Source organism: Rhincodon typus, chromosome 2 (assembly GCF_021869965.1).
Source record: "Rhincodon typus isolate 14 chromosome 2, sRhiTyp1.1, whole genome shotgun sequence".
NCBI classification, from domain to species: domain Eukaryota; kingdom Metazoa; phylum Chordata; class Chondrichthyes; order Orectolobiformes; family Rhincodontidae; genus Rhincodon; species Rhincodon typus.
In genome coordinates, this window is record NC_063333.1 from 31,839,419 (window position 1) to 31,860,749 (window position 21,331).

Genomic DNA, 21,331 nt, shown 5'->3' on the forward strand with positions numbered 1-21,331 from the left:
TCAGTAAGCAGGTTATTGCTGATTTTAAGTGCCACTTGACAACACAATTGACAAAGGCTTCTATCACTTTACTGATGATCAAGAGTGGACAATGGGGTAGTAATTGACTGGGTTGGTTTGGTCTTGCTTTGTGTATACAGGACATAACTGGGTAATTTTCTATACTGTCGGGTAGATACCCATGTTAGAGCTGTACTTGAGTAGCCTGGTTAGATACATGGCATGTTCTGGAGCACAAGTCTTCAATACTCTTGCTGGAATATAGTCAGTGCCTCCTCTGTTTCTTGATATCATATGGAGTGAATCAGATCGGTGAAATTTGGCATCTGTTATGCTAGGGGACCTATGGAGGAGGCTGAAATTGGTCATTCACTCAGCACTTCTGGCTGAAGATTAATGGGACTGCTTCAGCCACTTCCTTTTTACCAAGCATTGGGCTAATTTATCATTGAGGATGGGGTTATTTGTGGATCCTCCTTCACCTCTTAGTTACTTAATTATTTAATAAATCATGAAGACCATCATCAAGTAGTCTTGCATTGAACATGAAATTAAAGAGACAAGGTCAACAACCAAAATGCACATCCAACATAGGAAGAAGGTAATTCTTCAACTAAGATAACCACATCACACCTGATTTCATAAAATTCTATCTTGAATAGATGACTGCAAAATACTTGTTTTAAACATGCAATACTGTTTGAATACAGGCACATTGGGGTAGCAGAAGAGGTGGAATATAGTCAGGTGAGGTTGCAAGTTTTTGGGTGGCCTTGAGGGTTGTCAGGGGGATCGTCAGTTCAGGTTGGGAGGGTAGTCAGGGGTTAGTGCAGCTAGTTACCAGCTCAAGAGGTAATCAGGGGATCAGGAGGGGCAGTCAGGTTTGGGGTGGTCCAGTTGTGGCAGGGGGAAACGATGGGGATTTGATGGTGTAGTTATCCAGATATCAAACTAGGTTTTAATTTGTCAAAGACTGGGTAACTGTAAAGAAATAGAATTCAAACAATAAGTTCTATGAAACAGTCCTAAGTTTACAACTCCAACTTGAGTCGGAAACTATCACGGAGGGTCCCAGGGAGCTGGGCAATTGCTCTCCAAAAGTTTAAACTTACCAGACAATTCCCACATAGCACCATGCATCAGGGCTTCCACAGAATGCCAACTTGCATCTTCAGTCATTTACCTGGTCTCCATCAATCTGGAGACCAGAAGATTTGGCCCTTTGGTTCATTTTGAAATGCTAGGCAGGAAATTACAGTTCAGGGGTACCAGCAGTCAAACAAGAGTCAATATCAGTTTTACAGATTTTGATGGCTCAGGAGATGGTATAATTTCAGTCTGCACCCTTCATTTTTCACTCTGGTTTTACAAACAGCTAAATTTGAAGCTTAATCTGTAGAGTCAGCACTAGGCTTCATGCTGGAGGAGTGCAGAGTCAGAGTCAAAGTAAGGGAGGAAAGTGCAACATAATGTAACTCTGGATTCTATCCAGACTAGGACAGCAATATCAATTCTTGTTAATGGAGTATAGCAATCACCTAATCACTTTAAATACTTGCATGCACTGGCATTTAATTATTGACAATAAAATTGCCACTATAAACATTCTTTTTGACAGTCAAAGCATTCAAACTTTTCTCTGCAAATTTAAAATTATAAATATTTGGTTTTCATTACTTTAGGGCAAAAGTCTCATGGGGCTGTAATGTGTACAATAACTGCGTGACGGTAAATGAGGTTTAGGATTCCTAAAGTAAATTATTCTTTTTTTTGATTGGTTAAGGGTGAAGTGAGAAGAAAAAAGAGCATTAAAAGGGAGGGTAGTCAGGGTTTGGTGCAGTTAGTTGCCAAGCCAAGGGCTAATCAGGGGTCATTCGCTTACAAGCGTTTAGCCTTCTCCTTTATTCATTAACGGGATGAGGACGTCGCTGGCTAGGCAGCATTTATTGCCCATCCCTAATTGCCCAGAGGGCAGTTCAGAGTCAACCACATTGCTGTGGGTCTGGAGTCACAAGTAGGCCAGACCAGGTTAGGATGGCAGTTTCCTTCCCTAAAGGAGCTTAGTGAATCAGGTGAGTTTTTCCGACAAATCGATAATGGATTCACAGTCATCATTAGATTCTTAATTCCAGATATTTATTGAATTCAAATTCCACCATCTGCTATAGCGGGATTCAAACCTGGGTCCCCAGAACATTATCTGGGTCTCTGGATTAACAGCCCAGTGACAATACCACTAGGCCATTGCCTCCTGTATTCTGCCTTCCATGTCACCAGAATTTAAACAAACAATCCATACTTTAGCAGAATAGTTATTAATAGTATAACACAGTCACATTGTTTATACCCAAATGATATTGGGATGATAGCATCTCAACATATTGTTGAAAATCATGGGCCATCATTAGCAGCAATTTCCTCAAGCAAATAAATTTTATTATCTTAAATGGCTGGTTCACCTTCTCTGCCAGTCAAGACAGAGTTATGAGGGTAAAGTACTGGCATACGTCATCCTCAATAGATAAATGAATCTTAGAATTTAGTTTCCATTAGACAAGAAGTAGATGACGGTAATCCTATACACTTTATATAAGAGTTTAAATAGTAAAAACAAATGGAACTTTAATGAAGTTATTGAATTTCTGGTCAGGATTTCATTATATTGGCTAGGTTATTCAAGATAACACTCAAACCTAATTTTAAAAGATTGCATCACCTTTGGAAAGTATATTGGCGATTATGCTAGGTTCTTAGAAGTCTTGTCTGATGAACCTGTGGTGGATTTGAGAGATGCGTGGAGAACAGAACTGCATATAATATGGTACTGCAAGTTAAAGAGTAACAAAGATTCAGATGAAAACAAAACAAAGTTTGACATGAAAGTTTGAAACTAAAATCTCACTCCATGTGCTAGCCTTTCCGGAAATATCAGAAGTGCATGAGAAATAGTGTACCACAGAAAAGCTGTGGAAAAACACCTTAATGGAGGTACAGAGATTGCCATTAAAAGAAGTTGACTTTTAAATTTGAACAACACCAAAAGTAGACAGCTTTGAAACAAAAAGACTAAACTTTGAAGTCCAAAACAGAAGAAAAAAAAATGAAAGGAAGGGTAACACTCAGAACCAATAAGGTCAAAGGCATCAAGGGCATAACGCAGCAACCAAACTCAGAAAAGGTTCGTTTGGAAAGAGATCTTCAATCTAGATCTTCATCGCTCTTGGGGTCCCTGGTCAGGAATGGGAATAATGATCAATGTGTGTTTATACAATGGCAAAAAAATGGAAAAATTGAAAAACTCTATTGAGAATAACAACCCATGAAATCTACGTTGTTGAGTCCAGAAACAGGAGCCTTTTTTTTAACCTAGAGGATTGTTACTGATAAATCCTGTAGGTAATTCAGTAATCTGCTTTAATCACAGAGCAGTTAGAATGCGGACTGTGTGGACTGATTCAAGCAAATATGAAAAGGTGCATTCAAGATGATGAAGGAGAAAAGAAACAGAAGGATATGTAGATGGGTTTACACATGAGGCTTGGTTGGGACATAACCATCCGGTATGTACTTGTGGCTTGAATGGCTGTGTTGTAAGTGATTATTGGATAAAGAAGGGGTTGCCATTGTGCATAGAAATGCATTTAAACTCATAAATGCAAAGCACTTTTTTCCAGCTATTGAAAAATTGGCCACATTTTAAATTTGAAAAGTTTTGGAATATGCTGGGAGTTTTCCAAATGACATTGCAAACGGAGAGAAAGAAAGTGGAATGAGGCCAAGTAGCACAGACTTTGTCTCAAAGTGCACATTTCTTGCTGGATTTGGCATGAAGCTCTGTCTGTATAAGGTTTAACACCAGGGTGGTGTCTGCTATTGAGGCCTCCAGTGTTTAATCAGACTTTTGCTGAAATATTCATTGCAAATAATTATGTATCATTACATTAATTAACTCAGGTTACTCTGATTACTCAAATGGCACAATATGGACAGATTTTGATCTCCAATTTTCTCTGCTCCTGTCACCGAGTTGCTTTCGGTATCCTACTGCTCCTTTTTTTTGAGAAACAGAGAGAGGAAAGTGCAGCATCAGGGATAACAAATTTTACTAACCTCTGCAACTTTTCATGCAACAGTATAACTTCCAATCAGAATTTATACAGCAAGTTTACGAACATTGAGCAAATACTGTTTTCTTGCAATAAAGTAGCAACATTTTTTACAACCTCTGTCCCATGAAAGAACCGAAAACGAAATGGTTCTACACATTGCCAATGTGTCAAACGAACAAAGATATTAATCAAACAAGTAGTAATAGCACTAAGGAATTTAATACCATTGTGAAAAAACAGCTTGTAACATTTTTCAGTTCTGCTAATATCACCTCTGGCTGTGATTTTCCACATTCTGGAGAAGTTAGATTCCCTCCTGACAGTATAGCCTTCAATTCTGGAATGTGGCTCACACTATACAGATAGGCAATCAACCAAATCAGCATTTTATCGAATAACATCAAACAAAATACAAGGCCTCAACCAATCCTATACTGTACTGAGGCTTTAATTTTGACATATTTTGGTCCCTTATCTGAGGAAGAATATATTGGCTATGGAGGGAGTGCAACAAAGGCTTACCAGACTGATTCCTGGGACGGCAAGACTGACATATGAAGTAGATCAGTTAGGATTATGTTCACTAGAGTTTAGAAGAATTAATGTGAGATCTCAGAATTCTACAAAATTCTAACAGGACTAGGCAGGGTAAATACAGGAAGATGTTTCCAATGATCAGCGAGTCAGAACCAGGAGTTACAGTCTAAGGATATGGCGTAGAGCATTTAGCACTGAAATAAGGATAAATTTCATCAGAGCGGTGAGTCTGTAGAATTCTCTACCACAGAAAGCAGCTGAGGCCAAAACACTGAGTGTTTTGAAGAACAAAAACAAAGTTGCTGGAAAAGCTCAGCAGGTCTGGCAGCATCTGTGGAGGAGAAAACAGAGTTAACGTTTCGGGTCAGTTCTGAGGAAGGGTCACCGGACCCAAAACGTTAACTCTGTTTTCTCCTCCACAGATGCTGCCAGACCTGCTGAGCTTTTCCAGCAACTTTGTTTTTGTTCCTGATTTACAGCATCTGCAGTTCTTTTGGTTTTTATTTGAATGTTTTGAAGAAGCAGGTAGATATAATATTTTAGGGCAAAAGGGATCAAAGGGCATAGGGAGAAAGCAGGAACAGGATACTGAGTTGGATGATCAGTTGGGATCATTCTGAATGGCAGAGCTTGCTCAAAGAGTTGAATTGTCCACTCTTGCCCCTATTTGCTATGTTTTATTATCCTGGGATATAGATTACCAGGCCTTAGGGATTTATCAGCTTTCAGTCCCGTTATTTTCTCCAGTGCTTTTTGTTTATTAATAGTAGTCTCCTTCAGTTCCTCCTTCCTAATAGACCCTTGCTTCCCTATTAATTCTAAAAAAAAAATTGTGGTCTTCCTCTGTGAAGCTAGAACTAAAGTAGCTGCTCAATTGCTCTGCCATTTCCTTATACTCCCTGATCAATTCTCCTATTTCAGAGTGTAAAAATCTTACCTTTGTCTTCACTAATCTTTTTCTTTGACATACTTTAGAAACTCTTATAGTCCCTACAGGTTTTTTTCTTATACTTTAGTCTTGCCCTCTTTGTCAACTTATGGGTTTTCATTTGTTGAATCCTTATTGCTCCAAATCCTCAGGCTTGCTGCCTTTTCTAGCAATTTCATATAGCTTGTCTTTGGATTACTCACGATCCTTAAGTTCTTTTATAAGCTATGTTTGGGCCACTTTTCTTGTTGTGAAATATTTTGGAGACTTAACGCTGCAAAACTAGCTGCACCTATAGCCAAGCTCTTCCAGTCCAGCTACAGCACTAACATCCAACCAGCAATGTGGAAAATTACCCAGGGATGTCACGTTCATAAAGAGTAGGATAAATCAAACCTGGTCATTAGCAACTATATAGTTTGATCATCAGTCATTGACAGTGTGATCAAGAGGCACTTGGTCTGGAATGAACTGCTCACAGATGCTGTTTCGGTTCCTCCTTACTCATTAAAATCTCAGTTCAAACATGAACTCCATTGGTGAAGTCAAAGTTACTGTACTTGACATCAAGGATCATTTGAACAGAGTGGCATCAAGGAGCCATAGCAAAACTGGAATTAATGGGAATTGTGGGAAATATTTTCACCGGTTGAAGTCATATCTAGCATAAAGAAAGATGGTTATGGTTATTGGAGGTCACTCATCTCAGCCATAGTTCCTCAGGGTTGTGTTCTAGGTCCAATCATCTTCAACCATTTCATTAATGGTCTTCACTCCATTGTAAGGTCAGAAGTGGGATGTTCGCTGATGATTGCACAATGTTCAGCACCATTCATGACTTTTCAGCTACTGAAGCAGTCCATGTCCAAATGCTGCAAGGCCTGGACAATATCCAGGCTTGAGCTGATAAAGGCCAAGTAACACTTCTGCCAAACAATGACATCTAAAAGAGAACAGATTGCCCCTTGGTGTTCAATATTAACATAATTGAATGTCCCACAATCAACAGCCTGTGGGGGCAGCTACCATTGACCAGAAACTGAACTGGACAAGACATTCAAATATTTTGGTTACAACAGCATATCAGAAGTTTGGAATTCTGTAGAAACTAACCCACATCCTGTCTCCCCAATATCTGTTCACCACTTACAACATATAAGTTAGGAGTTCGATGGAATAATTTCCTTTTGCCTGGATAGGTGAAGCTCCAACAGCACTCAAGAAGTTTGATGACATTTCAGGGCAAAGTGGCCTGCTTTACTGGTACCCCTAATTTTCCTTCAACATTCACTCCCTTCAGCACTGAAGTACAAGGTTCATTGCAGTAACTCAAAGACTTCTTCAACATCACCTTCCAAACCCACTGCCTCTACCACCCAGAAGGGCAGCAAATTCATGGATCAACATCTAGAAACACCCATCCTGACAGAACTTTTGATATCCCTACACAACTTCAAGGACTGCAGCAGTTCAATACGATAATTCACCTCTGTCCTCTCCACGGTGACTTGGACAATGCAATAAATATTGATCTATCCAGTAACATCCACTTCCCATAAATTGGAAAAAGTAATAATTCATCCTCCAAATATAAATGAGGTAAAAATGTTATGGTAGTTTTAAGCACAGAAGCTTTTATAAGTCCATTGGAGTTGAATCTAGTTTTGCATTTGAAGTTTTGCAAATATGTAATATGCTAGTTCAAGAGCACTCATTGTTAACACCTACCATTTACATCTATTTTTCATCGCTATCTCTCCTCCACCATGGGCCCTCTCTTTGGCTACTATTCTGTCCACCATTTGTTCACTTGATTCTCCTCCCTCTGTATCAATAGCATAAAAACAATCATTTTCCAGCCCCTTTCAGTGCTGAAGAAGTCATATTGGACTTGAAATGTTAACTGTTTCTCTCTCCACAAATACTGCCAGACCTGTTGAATTTGTCCAGCACTTTGTTTTTATTGCTCATCATTTGATTAGTCTTTTGTTCACCATGCCAATTCTTGATTTAAAGGTGCTGTAAGTGACACTCCCTGAATCCAAGCCACAAAGATTTGAGAGAAATACCAGTGTTTCAAGATTGACCTTGGTAAACCATTTAAAAGACATTTTAGGAAATCTACAGATGTTGATGGTAAGAGTCCGCGTCTCTGTTTATCATGCAGCAAGCTCACGTGATACATGTTAGAGGTTGACATAGCATGAACTCTCATTAATTTCTGCAGTAGTTTGCTTTTCTGATAGAGATAAACTTTATCAGTTCAGATTATCTCTCTTGGATGTTTTGGTAAAGTTAAGTTTTCTGAATCATTCTTCTGTTGTGCTAAATTTCATATAGGAATCCAAATCAGATCCTTGAACAATCTACCGACCATGCTGTATAACGATTATTTGATTAGATTATTTAGATAGATTATTTGCCACACTCACTACAGCTGTAAATGTTGATCAATTTTATGGTTAAAAATGGAAGAAAATTACTTAGCTTAGCTTAGACAACCTTAACAGTATAGTGGTTTTTGGAGGCAATATGAAACATGTTTAAAAGATGCCACCCTTTATTGAAGATGATGTATAAGGATACTCCCTACTTGGAGACTAAGTAAGAGCTCTGGTGTCAATTATGTAGGCAAGATCTTTAAAACAACATAGGACTACTGCTGACAATATCAAAAATAGAATGATTGGGGTAACACAAAAAAAAGGAAGGGTCTTGGATGTGCACCAAAGTACAGTGAGGACATTAACAAAATATTCTCCAGATCTATTTTCTTGATTGGATAATTGCATGAATTAATTTATTGACATTGTTAAATGAATAGAATTTACTGTGTGTTGATATGCAAAGCAATTCACTGGGTCGACTGGTTTTCACCTTTGAATGAAAGAGTACATAGATAAATACACAAAAAAACATTTCATGTGGCTGTACAAACACATTTATTCCCAGTTTCATGCACATCTACTTTATAAACGTATTAACTGGTTCAATCAATCATAATGATGGAACAATGTACCTGTGCCAGTAATGAAAACAGTTACTTTAAAAAAGTCCCTTTCAAGGCAGGTGAGGAGGCAGAAATCAATGGGAGTTTCTAGTTCAGACTATGTGTGGCCAAGAGCAGGAAAGGTCTTTGTTGGTCCAGGGCAAACACTCCCGTTTTGTCTGACCAATATGGGATTTTTGCAAAACACAAAGAAATATTAGCCTGTGCATTCTATGGCTAAGATGTGACTTGATGACAACTTCTGCGGCCATTAATCGGGGTCTCAAATTAAAATCATTTAAAGTAATTTAAAATAATTTCCCACTCCTGCATTTGATTTGAGAAGTTAAGATGGTAGGGAGGTAAGTGGTGCAAACCTAAACATGTTTACTTCAAATGCCTACCTACAAATTCATTTCTTAATTCTTTTCAATTATTCACTCCCTCAAATATCTATGCAATTCTCCTTTGATTTTTATTCAAACTGGCCCATTATCTTCCTGGGCTGCTTTAGTGTGAAGTACTTAATAGTGTCTCCGCTGCAAATTCTAAAATTTGAAACAGGTGCAGTCTCAAGCACATTACAGTTGAAATTTAATATTCCCTTAGATTTGTGAACACATATAGGCAGCACATGGAATAAAAATTTCACCAATTAAACACTGTTGTTAAAATTGAACAGAACATTTGCAACCTGGCTGCAGACATAAAGCACCTTACGTCCCACCAACACCAAGATAATCCTTTTCTTCACAGCCTGCAATTGTTGATGACTATAACTTTACGAAGTACTCGAGATACCTTGACGAAACTTATCACTTTCTAGCATGTTTGTTGTAGATCCAGAGGACGGGGTTAGCTCTTTTACTGCTGACATATACAGAGTTGTACTGAGCTGCTGCTTTACACAAAGTGTCCCTTAAAGTACCCTTAAAATTCTCTGGTGTAATGCCTCGTGGACCACTTGATTTATATTCACACTATTTATTATACCTGCTCTAGTCTCATTAATCTACATTTTTTTACAATAAGTGCCAAGTGCAATTCATCAATTACCATTCTAACCTATTCAGATCCCTGTGCACTCAACTTATTTGATGTTATCACCTGAAGCTACAATCCCCTAGCTGCAAAAAAAAAGTTAAAAGCAGAAAAAGCATTATTTGCATGTAAGTGGGCTAGAGAGGGCCTTTCAATCTGAACTGCTGTCAGCTCTTAGTGTGAGCAGTGCCAGAAGAGAGTACAGACTGCCCTAGAGATGATAAAAGTTCTAAAGATGAGGAGATGATCTCAGTAGGTTCAGGCTGGGAGACAGCAGCATAGCGAGGGAAGGAAGTATACGGTGGATTGTGTTGGAGAGGCCATGGAGAGGTATGGATTAATAGATGGATAGCACAATTTTGGCAGCATAGGGGATCCCCCGAAGTAAGTACTGCAGCAGCCCACTGAGTCAAAGATGTAGCACTGCTCAGTTCGGCACCCTTGCACCCCCACCCAGTCCACACAGATCAGAAAATTGTGATGGGGCAGATTCAGGCCTGGACGAAGCAGCTAACTGCTTCATTATGGGCCAAGGGCAGACACCAACACCTTGCCCAAGCCCTATCCTGGTAATGTGGGTATGGGTGGGTCAATGACACGTTAGCCACCCAGGAAATGTAGGCTGAAATTTATGACCACATTTCCTGAATACTTTAATCTTTGCCTATTTTGAGTGTTGCTCTTTGCATCTTTCTTTTCTAGTGATATATTCCCCTTTGCATGATCGCATTGATTTTCCTCTCCTACAGAACTGTCCCGAGATGTCTCCCAAGCACACTGCGTTTTTCTTGCATAGAAGCTGTCATATACTTAAAGAATCAAACAATAGCTTCTTGCGCTATAATAATTCTACTATTCTAACAATTTGTTTGTTTCTATACATTTTTCCCAACAGATATTTTTGATAAAAATTGGTCAGACATGTTATGTCACACCTCCAGGACAGATGAGACCTGAACCTGGATCTTCCAGTCCAGAGGTAAGAACACTAACACAGTGCCGAAAAGCCAACATCAAATTTCCCTTATGTGATTACCATGTGCTTGATCTAATCAATCTTCTTGAATCAAGTGGGGTACGAATGCCCATAATTATTTTCCTTTTTATTGCATCTCTCTATAATCAAAAGAATTGCACCTTATCCATGTCTGAACCAGTTCCATCTAAGTTTAAATTTAATTTTCCTTCAATTAAAATGCTGTACCTTTCCCAGAAAGACTTTCCTTCCTGTGAAGTAATGTGCTCCACTGTGATAAAAGGAGTGTGATTTACATATTTTAATATCCTTTAGTTTTCGAAACAGCGATGGGCGCTGGGTTAGTTTTGTGGAGGTGTTAAATACTTAACTTGGTCAGTCTTCCTGGATCCATGACTTTAAACCAGTATAGATTAGAAAACAGATCACTGCAAGGCCAACTGGAGGGTTTATGAAAATTTGTTTACGTTGTAGGGGGTTCACAAACAGAAAGAGGCCATTACGTGAACAGAATCTAGGATGAACAAGTCTCTTAAAAAAAAAAATTAGTTACCATATGCAGGCCATCCAGCCCATCCAGTCTGCTTCACCATTCATTGAGATCATGGCTGATCTGATCATCTTCAACTCTATTTTCCTGCTTTATCCCATAACACTTGGTTCCCTTAATTAAAAATCTGTGTATTTGAGCTTTGAATATACATAATGCCCAAGTCTCTGCAGCCCTCTGTGATAAAGAATTACGCAGATTGACTAGCATTGAAGAAAAAAACCTTGTCCTCATCTCGGTCTTAAATGGGTGATCCCTTACTCAGAGATTATGTCCTCTGGTCCTAGACTCTCCCACAAGGGGAAAATACTCCATACATTTGTCAAGCCCTCTAGTAATCTTATATATTTCAATGTATCTCATTCTTCTAAACACCAATGAGTATATGCCCAACTTACTCAACCTCTGAGAATCATGGCCTCATATGAAAATCCTTTCATAACTGGAATCAATGCAGTGAACCTTGTCTGGACTGCTTCCAATGCTAAGACATCTTTCCTTAGGTAAGAGGGCCAAAACGGTTTACAGTATCCCAGGTGTGGTTTGACTAGTGCCTCAATGTTTCAGCAAGATCTCCCTATTCTTATGATTCATTCCCTTTGAAATAAAGGCCAACATTCCATTTGGTTTTCCATTATCCATTAGGCTTGAATGCTAGTTTTTTTTGTAGTTTATGCATGAGGACCCAAATGCCTCTGTGCCGTAGCTTTCTACCATCTTTCCCTATTTAAAATGATACTGAGCTTCTCTATACTTTATGGGTGATCTTACATTTTCCCACATTATATCCCATCTGTCAAGTTTTTGTTCACCCATTTAAACTGTCTCTAACCCTCTGCAGACTCGTCCTCATTACTTGTTTTCCAACTATTTTCATGCCATCCTCAAACTTGCTGACACTACATTCACTTCCATCATCACTTCAATCCATCATTAATATATATATTTCAAATAATTATGGCTGTAGCACAGATCCCTGAGGCACTCCGTTAGTTACTCTGTCTTTTATTAGTTTGCGAATCCTCTAACCATGCTAATACACTACTCCCAGCATCATGTAATCTTACCTTATTAAGTGGAATTATGGGAAGTACCTTATGAACCACCTTTTGGTAATCAAAATATTCTATATTTACTGGTTCCCCTTTATCTATCCTACTTGTCATTATCTCAAAGAACTCTAATACAAGACATGAGCGGCAATTTTTTTTTTACAGAGGGTGGTTCAACATTTAAAATTATAACATTTAAAAAGGTATTTGGATAAGTATATGACTAGGAAAGGTTTGGAGGGACATGCACCAGGAGCAGGCAGGTGGGACTAGTTTAGTTTAGGATTATGTTCGGCATGGACTGGTTGGACTGAAGGATCTGTTTCCGTGCTGTATGACGCTATGGCTTGTCAGGTACGATTTTCCTTTCATGAAGCCATGCTGACTTTGAATAATTATATTATGTATTTCTAAATGCCTCAGCATCCTTTATAATAGACTCCAACATCTTCCCAATAAGAGATGTTAAACTAACTGGCCCATTGCTACTTTTCTCTTTCTCCTTTCCTTTTTTAATAAGTGTGTTACATCAGGAGTTTTCCAATTTTCTGGTACTTTTGCAGAACTTTAGAATTCTTGAAGATTGCTGTCAGTGCATCCACTATTCCCTAAAATCCGTGGATACAACCAATCAGGTCCAGGGGACATAACAGCTATTAGGCCCATTAGTTTTCCTAGTACTTTTTCCTCTAATGATAATTAGTGTCTTGCTCAAGAGCTTTTGGGTCAGTTCAGAGGACACTTGACCGAAATCAGATGCAAATATAATTTCTCCAAGAATGGAGACTGTTTAGGATAGTTAAGGGAACAAATTACCTCTGGGAAAGAGAGTTTACTTTATGAAACATCCAAACCAGGAGTACTTGGTTACAAAGATGCAGATTATTAAAAACCTGACAAAAGTCTAAGATCATAATTATTTGAATATTGCAGGGTAAAGGCCTCATAGCTCTGACAATAGGAACTGATGGAAAGTAGTCAAGCCAATGGATTGGAGAGGGATGGAATACTCTTCTGGATTTCCATTTTACTGTTAAAACCAAATCTGCAGCCTTGTGTGCATTTTGTCAGTGAAAAGCCACCATGTTAAATTTAAAAAATAATGTTCTATCAAGCCGAATTTCATCTTGGAACCCAACTTATCCAGTAGTATCATCTGGGATCATAACTAATCATTTCGGTCACATATAGTATTAACAGAAATCAGATCAATTTCATTATTTGCACCCAAACGGTGTATTAAAAACAAACCATGCAACATTTCAGTCCAGATTGGTGTTTTAAAGCTTAAAGAATACATACAAGACTATTGTTTGAGCAGTTTCTCCATTGGTCCTGGGATCAACTCTTATTTACGCTAGCATTCAAAGAGTACAACAGATTTTACAGCAATAAATCACAACAAGGGAGAGTTCTTTGAATGGTTAGTGTGTGACAAGAAATAGAACACAACTTTGTGTTATTTGAAGTCCAAGTAAGGGTTAGTTATGCACACTCAAAATCCAACACATTAATAATGGAGATACACGAAAATGATCAATGAGTTTAGTGTGTGAAGTTTCAAGGTGGATCTTTCTACCAGGAAAGATATGAGTCCAACATAAAATGCTGGCCAATATAGGGAACAGATAATGATCAGATGAGCAATGTGGAAAACATGTAAATTAAGTCATAAGGAATGATTTGAAAATGACAATAAAAGTCACGTTCCACAGTACCTGGAAGGCCAGTTGATGAGAGAAGGTGTCTCGCCATTGGAATCTCTTTGTAGAAACCATTCACTCTTTACTTTCACTGCATTGCTATATAAAAATATAGCAGAGACAGCTAGAATCAATTTGCTGCCACAATTCCATACCCAAGAATTCCACACCTTATCGGCATTATTTTTCTTTGGGTACTATTACCAGCATACAGTTACCAAAACTTAGAGGTTGCTTGTGCATTTTCCAACAAGGTTTTATTTTCAATATTTTTAAAAAATTACTGTAAGAGTACACCTGACACAGGGTTCTTTTGTTTTTTCAATTCATTCATTGGATGTGGGTGTCACTGCTAGACCAGCACTTACTGCCTATCCTTAATTACCCAGAGGGCAGTTAAGAGTCAACCACATTGCTGTAGGTCTGGAGTCACATGTACGCCAGACCAGGTAAATATGGCGATTTCCTTCTCTAAAGGACATTAGTGAACTAGGTAAGTTTTTCTGCAACAAACAACAATGGATTCACGGTCATCATTAGACTCTTAATTCCAGATTTATTTTCTACTGAATTCAAATTCCATCATCTGCCATGGCAGGATTTGAATCCAGGTCCCCAGATTATCTGGGTCTCTGGATTAACAGTCCAGCGATAATACCACTAGGCCATGGCCTCCCCATAAGAAGTAAAAGCCAATACAGATACTATATAACATAACCCTGCCAAAAATCTTCTTTCCTCTCCAAATGTTTTGCTCAACTGTTCTGAAGAAGTGTCACTGGACCCAAAACGTTAACTTTGATTTCTCTCCACAGATACTGCCAGACCTACTGAATATTTCCAGCAATTTCTGGCTTTGTTTCCGATTTCCAGCATCCGCAGTTCTTTAGCTTTTTGCTTAACTGCCTGGAGTGAGTTTCTGCAGGTACTTGCAGCTCTCTAATGCCTCAGCAAAGTTGTCATTTTTTATTTGTGAGATAGACAGTCAAGCAGGTTATTTGATGCATGGCTTACACAAATTGTTTGATTCCATCTTTGCATGTACATACAATGTGCAAATAAGCCATTAAATACCAAGGTACTTAACAACCCATGATAATCCATGATCAGTGGCAGTTATTCAAAGAAAGTAAATATAAATTTTAGATTAAAATTTAAACAATTTTTATCATAAAATGCAACATGGGGTTAGAAAAGTGCTTGAACAGACTACTGACTGACACCTTTAGACTGTCAAGGACCCAAGGTTAATGAAATTATTTTGGATGTGGTCTATATCAGTTATATAAATAGAGCAAAAAAATACTGAGATAAGGCTATGCACTTTGTCAAATATCTAAATGAAATCAATGTATATTTTGTACCTGTAGAAACATTAAGCTCCATTATAATTGCTGCACCCAAAAAAAGTTGTAAAACTGACTTGTACAGTAGAATTTTTCACTACAAATATACAGTGAACTGCACTTTTGATGTTTCAAGTTCTGAGCAACATTCACACCCTTGAGGTCACAATTAGAAACCAAGTTCTTCATCCTTCAAAAAGTAAATTTGGGAGCCATCCTAGGTTATTTAGCCACATCCCCATCAATGCACCCTCATGCGGACTTACAACCCTCTGTGGTATCTGAGCTTTTTTGGTACTTGATGCCAAAACATTGAATGTATTCAAGAGACGACCAGATATAGCAGTTGGGGTGAATGGGATCAAAGGTTATGGGGGGAAAGCAGGATTATGCTATCGAGTTGGATGAACAGCCATGATTGTGAAGAATGGAGGAGCAGACTCGAAGGGCTGAATGGTCTCCTTCTGCTCCTATCTTCTGTATTTCTCCAATTCTGTCCTCTGGTGTATCCACGCTCTTATATTGGCAACCGTATCTTCAGTTAATGAATATCTAAGCTCTGGAATTCTCTTCCTAAATTTCTAACCCCCCTCACCTCCCTCTCTGCGATCATACACCCTGTAAAATCTACGTCTGATAACTCCTTATTGCATTAGGGTTAATGTTGAATTTTGTTTGATACACACTCCCGAGAAGTGTTTTTAGTGTTTTATAACATTAAATGGTGCTATGGAATCACAAGTTGTTGTTGCTGTTGTAGTAGAACAGCAGGTATCCAAACTAGCTACCTTAGACTGCTTTCAAACACCTCCTTTTGACTATCCCTAAAGAAGCAACCATCTTCAAGAAAGTCTTCTGCTTATCCTGCTTGCTGTGAGAAAGTTGCATGTAGTTGTTAAGATTAGCAGAAGATGTGACAGGGAGATACAGGAAGTGTTTATACTGTAACAGTAAAATATCTGGAAAAAGAAAATTGTATGGCAATGCACGCCTTCAAAATTAAATATCTCGCTGAACGCAAAATGAAAGCTTAATAAAAAGACATTGGTTGAAGAAAATCAGAGGTGATGATAGACATTACTATTAAATTATTGGGGTAAATTACTGCATGCTATATTAACAAGCTGTAAAGTTTCCCTGTAATCAGCTAAAAACACAAACCTAACTTTATAAAAAGCCCTATTTTAACTTACTATGCACAGACCCAAAGTCAAAAATATTAATGTCAAAAATAATATATCCAAGTGTACTGTACTGCCTCTTCATAACCCAATGTCTGTCACATTTAGCAGATTTCTTCATTCAATGTCAAAACACTTCCCTGTGATTTAGACATAGCTGTGCAACAATTTATGATGTGTACTCTTCATACTTTTAAAAAAAAATTATTCTTTTACCAACTATCACAGCAAAGGTTATTTATTTCTCAATTAAAAATTAAACTTGCTTGCACCTGACTGGATTGTATTTTGCACATGAAAGGAAACAGGTTAAGCTAATTTTTGTTGCATTATGTAGGCATTTCTATTGGCTACGATATATGAAGGAAGGTAGTTACTTATGGCCACTGACATGGCCGTTTGTACTAGCAGTCAAAATTTGGAAGACAAGATTATACAACAGTCTTGAAATCATAACATATTTCAGTTTGGGATTGACAGTAGTAAAAAGGTACAATTTGCATTTTCAAACACCTAGCAACAACGCTCTGCCGCAAACCTGATGCTTGCCAGATTATAAACTGGTGTAGCAACTGTGGTTGATCAATTGCGTGCATCAGGCCCATTTTCAAAGTAAGGTCACATTACAACTTAGGGGAAAGTATATTTAATGGAGCAATGTCTAAATCACCACTAACAAAATAAGAAATCTGGACAGAGACATACATGATATTGGGGAAGGCACAAGAATGCCTCCCTTTAAAGAGGAGGCTTTACTACTACTTTGAGAAATTAGAACAATGATTCCTTGTTTCCATTAAATTTCTCCTGGGGACAAAAACAAATAGAAAAATTCCAGAATTACTGGCACCCATGGGAGAAGCTTAACAAAGGCAGTTTTTGGGTTTGAAACTGATCTAATAAAAATATTCAAAAGAACAAGATACAGCAGATGCTGGAAATCTGAAAGTAAAAACAAAACAAACATTCTTGAAACACAATATATGTGGAAAGAAGGTAGTAATATTTGGATGAACCATCAAGGTCAAAACTTGACTGCTTTATTTCCATAGAGGTTGCCTGAGTTGAGGAGTATTTCTAAAATGCTCTGCATGTCTGGTCTCCTTATCTGAGGAATGATGCTCTGGCTGTGGAGGGAATGTAATAAAAGTTTATCAGAGTGATTCCTGGGATGGTAGGACTGAAATATAAAGAGACTGGATCAGTTAGGACTATATTCTCTGCAGTTTAGAAGAATGAGGGGGGGAGGGGATCTCTTAGAAACTTAAAGAATTTTAATAGAACTAGACAGGGTAAACACATGAAGGATGTTTCTAATGACCAGAGAGTACTGAACTAGGGGTCACAGCTTAATGATATGGGGGGGTATGCCGTTTAGGACTGAGATGAGGACAAATTTCTTCACTCAGAGTGGTCAGCCTGTGAAGTTCTCTGCCACAGAAAGTGGTTGAGGCCAAAACATTGAAAGTTTTCCCAGAGGAATTAGGTATTGTTCTTGGGGCTAAAGGGGTCAAAGAGTTCAGGGAAAAAGCAGGAACAGAATACTGATTTGGATCACCAACATGATCATGTTGAACAGCAGAGAAGGCTCGAAGGGCTGAATGGCTCACTCTTGCTCCTATTATCTGTTTTTATTTTGAATACACTATTGATCAGCATCTAACATCTGAACTAGCAAACATACTATTAGACTATCTCACAATGGGTAATTATACTGACAAAATAAACTATGGAAATTATACTAAAAAGAAACGATTATGGAGATAAACTTGCACAAGGTAGATGACGGAGAAGAACTGAAATACATTCAGTATCTGTGGAAGACTTAAGAATGGATACATAATAAAAATGTGGTCAAACAAAAGATCAGGCATAACATACTACACTAGTCTCATGAACACAATTAATGCTAGATGTCATTAGAATATTTGCAACTGCTAGTGAATGGAGAAGTTTTTAAAAAATCACATTCCCTCTTACTTTAGATTAGTATGCAGATTCTGATGATTATACAAATTCCATTCTATTCAAGAAATTTTTTTGGCAAAGTTTAGGTTTTACAAATCCCATCTGAAGGGTGGGCATATTTACCTGCAATAGATGTAGGAGGATATTTAACTAACAAACACTGACACATGATATAACTCAATATAAACATTACAGTTAGAAGAATAAACAAATTACTCAGTGGTGGCAGTTATAACATTCTGCTTTTAATTATTCCCAATCAATTCCTTTAGAATTAGTTTTTGTCAGCTTTCTGCTTTTCTGGAGACCTGCATGAGTGAAGTAGCTTTAACAAACTATCTTCCTTGTGTTTTGCGTGCTTACTTAGCAAACATATTCTGTGACAGGAGTTCAACTATTTACATTTCATCATTCTGCTTTCAGAACTCAAAGGCAAAAAAAAACTGTTGAGGTAAACCTCACAAGTTAGAATAATTAAGCAAATTTTAAATTTATTCTGTATCTGAGGAAGTTTTAAGAACTGGCAACCAATGATGCAACAGTGCTTTCACTGAGGTCAAGAGAAATTCATTAGGAGCACCTCAAGTGAGTAGTTCAGACTGAAGACCTGTTCTTTCAGGCTGAGGATCATCACATTGATAATGCTTGAAATTACAGTTTCAAACTTAATGCTTCTGCATCCTGACTTCTTGCCAGGATTTTCTCGACCTTCCTTTCAATGGTGATTTAAAAGTAACAATCATAAAAAAAACCTGGCAAAAGATTGCTCTAGTACAGCAGATGCATCATTGCGAAATCTAACTAAGGACAGGTATAGGACAAAGGAAATTTGGATGCTTTACCTGATTCCAAATATATACACAGTGAATGTGTTAAAGTTCCTGTACAATTGTAAAAAATATATTACTGGGCAACATTTCTCATAGGGAAAGTGTCCTAATGGTCAAGGTGACAAGGTGCCATCAACTTAAAACTCCGCGAGAGAGAGAAGTGGGAGAAATGTCTTTACACATCAAGTTTGTAGAGTATGAAATGTGTTGTCATAGAGAGTAGCACCAGAAGAGAGCAGAGCATCTTTTGAGAAATACTGGACAAGCTGAGACAGATGAAAATCACTCGGGAGAGAGCATTACAATTTTGACCATTTTCAACATGTGCTAGCAAAATCGGAGCCATTCTATGATGGGCCACATGGTCTCAGTTTGTGCTGTTTTATGATCCCTACCCATATCAGCACAGCGACTTCATTGGATCCAGCTTCCAAGATATAAGATTAGAGAAAGTACCAGAGAGAGTTAAAAGACTAATGAAAACTAAAGGTTGGCACATTGCTTTGATGCCATTTAAATTTGAAATTCGAATCTAAGCCCATGCTCTATTATACAAACTACATTATAGTTACAACTGAATCCAAAAACATACAAATAAACTATTATTATAAATACTTTGAATTAAAGTTGATGAAGACTCAAGTGTTCCCAGAAATTTGTGTACTACAACTTATCAAAACAATCTAAGCTTTGACAAGAATCCCTTAACAGGATTTGGATCTTATGGATCAGGAAACAACTGTTCTACATTCAATGGCTTTGTTCTCAAGCAACTGAGTAAAAAACATTGCCAACATGTTACTGTAAAACTAAATGGGAAATGATTTAAATAAAAAAAGTGTTGTTTTGAATGTGGCAAAATATTGAGAAACCCATGAATGCACATTAAACTGGAATGTGCAAAGCAGCTTTCTCCACTGTGGTTTTGGACCTTTAAAGGCTCTTGTCATTCATGGCCACAAACAATCGCCACAACAAGTTTAGTTTGTTTTTAGAAATAAAGCATCTGTCAAAACTTCTCTGACTGACTGCCAAGTTCATCCACACTTCAAAGCAATTGTGAAGTATATGAAGTGCCTCGGAATATTTGAGGCAGCTGTTTTATAAATGCAAATTTTTCTTTATTTTAGCATAGGGTATTTACAAGCTGCAACTTTTCAGAATTATGTCAGGAGTGGGAGGTAACCAAACATATAGTTAAAAGAAGTTGATTTTATAAAAACATTTGAAACATTGGAGCAAGCTAAAGATGTGTATGATGATTGCCCCAAAAAGGGCATAGTGATTGCAAGCTTGATCTCTGGTGAAGACTCAAGGGATGAGTTGTCAGTGAAAGTCAAAGTGGAAAGAGAGAAGAAAGCATTTGCTAACAGTTAATGCAAACCATGTGGAATTTGAACTTAGTAATAATAATGGTAAGGGAAGGAACTACACAAAGAGAAAGAAATAAAAAGAGGTTAGAAGAGTGAGAAATAAAGAGACCTGGATTAAAATTAATTACATGCATTACATTTGGTACAGCAAGCAATATAAATACTTTCCTGAATGTGAAGAAATATTTAACTTAATTAAATATTTTATGTAAATATCTACCTCCATCTTAAAGAAAACAAAAGAGAGAGATTTAGAGCTTTGATGATACATAATAACAGGAGGGTTTGGACAATTTATACAGGAATTTTTAGGCATTATACCTTGCTTATAATGTAATTGTGTAAAGGACAAATAATTGAGTTAAGTTAGATAATGAACACATATGGAAATGTTACTGCAGTCATTCTCCATTCTCAATTAGTTGTTGGCAGGTTCAAATCCTAGACATGCGCACATTTGGACAATTGCCATAATCAGACCTTTTACTCTATTAACAATAGACAGACTTGAATTGAAATAGCATTGCACTAGCAACATGATCAAAGAACACAAAAATAAAAAAGTTTGAAATGCATGAACCAAGTATGTTGAATGGAGTTTTAACAAAAAGACAGGCAATTGCAACAAATGCATAGTTCTGTCGGTGAACTACATAAAATTTGTATCAGAGACAGTAGGAACTGCAGATGCTGGAAAATCTGAGATAACAAGGTGTAGAGCTGGATGAACACAGCAGGCCAAGCAGCA

At 37.6% G+C, this 21,331-nt stretch overlaps 1 protein-coding gene and 1 long non-coding RNA gene across 6 annotated transcripts in view; one reads left to right on the forward strand and one right to left on the reverse strand.

The window, feature by feature from the left end:
- svila (supervillin a) overlaps positions 1-21,331 on the reverse strand; it is a 165,023-nt gene that overhangs the window by 128,054 nt on the left and 15,638 nt on the right. For 4 of the 5 annotated variants that reach the window (XM_048609389.1, XM_048609403.1, XM_048609384.1 and 1 more), the window contains exon 5: positions 13,901-13,984. The exons of the other annotated variant lie outside the window; for it this stretch is intronic. In XM_048609389.1, coding sequence (XP_048465346.1) covers positions 13,901-13,984 — 84 coding nt within the window. The remainder of the gene's footprint in view (positions 1-13,900; positions 13,985-21,331) is intronic. 5 annotated transcript variants of the gene reach the window in all.
- LOC125485653 overlaps positions 7,608-21,331 on the forward strand; it is a 48,850-nt gene continuing 35,126 nt past the window's right edge. Inside the window, exons 1-2 of the long non-coding RNA XR_007264366.1 lie at positions 7,608-7,710; positions 10,500-10,583. This is a non-coding gene — a long non-coding RNA (uncharacterized LOC125485653). The remainder of the gene's footprint in view (positions 7,711-10,499; positions 10,584-21,331) is intronic.